Source organism: Dendroctonus ponderosae, unplaced genomic scaffold, assembly GCF_020466585.1.
Source record: "Dendroctonus ponderosae isolate FM_Combo_2020 unplaced genomic scaffold, Dpon_F_20191213v2 Dpon_F_20191213_1, whole genome shotgun sequence".
In the NCBI taxonomy this organism is placed as follows: Eukaryota; Metazoa; Arthropoda; class Insecta; order Coleoptera; family Curculionidae; genus Dendroctonus; species Dendroctonus ponderosae.
The window spans coordinates 63,274,273-63,277,111 of record NW_026017110.1 but is presented as its reverse complement, the minus strand read 5'-3'; the positions used below and the strand labels follow the sequence as shown (position 1 = coordinate 63,277,111).

At 39.3% G+C, this 2,839-nt stretch overlaps 1 protein-coding gene across 1 annotated transcript in view; it reads left to right on the top strand.

Annotated features, from left to right (window-relative positions):
* Positions 1–2,839, top strand: part of LOC109541031 (dual specificity protein phosphatase 10) — a 19,227-nt gene that overhangs the window by 10,427 nt on the left and 5,961 nt on the right. The window contains exons 3-4 of the mRNA XM_019909702.2: positions 228–397; positions 491–665. Of these exons, the coding sequence (XP_019765261.1) occupies positions 228–397; positions 491–665 (345 nt within the window). The remainder of the gene's footprint in view (positions 1–227; positions 398–490; positions 666–2,839) is intronic.

Sequence of the window (2,839 nt, the reverse complement as noted above, 5' to 3'; positions counted from 1 at the left end):
TTGAATCATTCTTAGTCGGAAAGCACGGGAGATCACTTCGCCCACTGCCTCATCGCCTTTGAAAATGTCCACCGCAGTTGTGGACGAAACGTCAGTAAGAAATTCCGATAGACCACGGCTTCAAAGCCCGGAAAACATTCCTAAATGTAATTTGACCGGCCGTGAAAGCCTTCATAGTCTGAATTTCGTTCTGTTTAAAATGTATGTTCTGTTTTAAATTGTTCCAGGAGGCCACCGGGAATTTCACAAAAAGCACAAAGAATTTTGTGAACATACACTCACACAAAGCCTTACGTCTCGGGGCATTTCGCCCTCAGCATCTTGCCCTAGTTTAGCCGATGTAGACTCATACCCCGCATCGAAAGTCTTACCCTTTTTGTATTTGGGTAATAGTAAGGTAAGTTGGCATTTCAATGCAGTTAAGCGGCTGTGAAGTTTGCTCTCGGCCGCTTCGATTCCTTCAGATAAAATTGCATGTAATTTTTTGCAGGATGCAGCCGACCTTTCTTGTCTAGAAGGACTTGGTACCACCTGCGTATTGAACGTGACGTCGCAACTGCCCGGGTACCACGAAGAACGCGGTATCACATACAAACAAATACCGGCGACCGACTCAGGCCACCAGAACCTGAAGCAGTATTTTGAAGAAGCTTTCGAATTTATCGGTGAGTTTAGATAATGGACAATCAGATTAATCCCAGCGTATGTACGTGCAGAAGTTACTTGGCACATACCTGGCAATATCCTAAAACACACATCTTCGTACCCGAAAACCCGTTCACCATGTGCACATTTAAATCGGAACATGTCAAATTACTACTCCTCATTAAAGTTAAGAATTGATGGCCTGCTATTGTAGGAAAGTCATTCATTAAAGCTTTGTGTGTGTGTTCAGGAAATGCTCGGTTGCTTCCTGTTTGCGCTAATATTTAAACCGACGAGGAAGTTCAAATCGCACAGATATAATTCACGAAGCCCAGACTTGAAGTCAGCCCGATACAAGAATAATGTGCTAAAACCTGTATCATTTTATTATGCGATTTTTGCTTCCGTCATGCCTGCACAGAAACCCTGACGGTTTAAGTACGATTCGTAATTCCAATTTAATGTGAACGATTTCCTGCAAATAGCGCTCTCAATAAAGTATGTTTAAATATTATCAGTATTTTACGGCCTGTTGAGCGACGAGATAAGCCATTTATTGAATGCATCACCATTTCGGGTTATCAGAAACGTTGCCTGCTTTCCGAGAATATCGAAAAATCAAGACTTTCATTTTAAGACAAGCGGAAGTCAATCAACTTGATTGATATTTTGCTCAACGAATTTGAACATTGAAAAACATTGCAGGAGTACATTGGAGTATGTAAAAACCAGCCCTAAACTAAGCTCTGAATCACTCCTCGTAGCATAAAGTGAACAAACAGATGTCTTTTGTCGTCCTGGTAGATAGCTTGTTATTCTCATGAATGGTTTGGCTGGCCAGTTGTGAAATGGCCTTGTTTTTGACTCATTGGTTACTCATCGTGGTATCACTCTTTAAGGGCCGATGCACTCGGCTAGATTCGATGACTCATTGTTTCATGTTTCGGGGTGTCTCCAGGCACCATTTATTTTTACGAAGGGTGCTAATGGGTCCAAATTTCCTGTCTTCCGGATGTTAAACGTTCCCATGTTTCATTGCTTTCAATGAGATTAGATTATATTGTTTGTTTGCCCGTTCTGCTCTCATACCTTGCAAATGTGCTGGACGAAAATTTGTTTGCTGTGCAAAAATCTTCTATCTGTTTCGACTTACGCAACGAATGTTGTAATTCATTATCGTGAACAACTGCGTGTCTAAATTGAAGCAACAATAAATGCCAATAAAATATTTAGCCGTAGGCTCGGATTCAATAGCCAGTCCAAAAGATTACGCTTGGCTAAATTATTATTTACTATTTGTATTTGCATTTTAATTTCCATAGCCACACTAAGTTATTGATTTATTTTCATTTGTTCATTCGAATCGATTTATTATCTCATCGGATGTGTGTGCGTGTGTTTATGTCTCAAAATCAGGTCCAATTGTTAGAGACAGTTATGTGAAACTGAAACAGGTTAATTGTGATAATGTTTGGCGAACAATACTTTGCGACCAATTAATTGCATAACGCCTGACTCACGTCCAATATCTTTGTATCTAAGTAACCTTGTTGGGTTCAAAGGCTTTGATATCGACTTGTTTCAGTATAAGTATGACCACCCGTATTTCGACGCAAGTTTTTTAAATTTTGTTTCAACTAGTCTGGCTTAAAATATTAAAGGGCGCCTGAAAGTCTGAAAAACTGTTATATCATACCTGTTGAATTAGTGTGGTATGAGTAATCAAAAGCAACATTCAAACCCTTACGCAAGAGTTCCCCTATTCGGATTAGGGTCAGATTGGGCTTTGTTTACAACCAGGCAGGTTTTTTACATCCATGCAGGCTCCCTAAAATAGGGCATACAGGATGACTCACTTCGCGCCCATATGCTCCAAAGCTGTTGATCAATGAACTGGTTAGTCATACAATCAAACTTTTGTCAACTAACTGACTTGTGGAAATGAAGGAAATCGGTAGATCTAAGCGGCAACGAATTACCTTAGTAGACAAAGAAAACGTTTCATTAGTGTGGTTTTAAATTATGTTAAGTATTAGATAAGTTCTATATTGTTGAGGCGGATTCATTTTTTTACAAACTTCTTGTTGAATATTTCGCCTCAAAAATTTTTGTCTAAAAAAGACAGAATTTCCTCACGTCCTTTATTACAGATTGATAAATAGTGCTCCTATTTCGCAATAAGAACGAATTATTT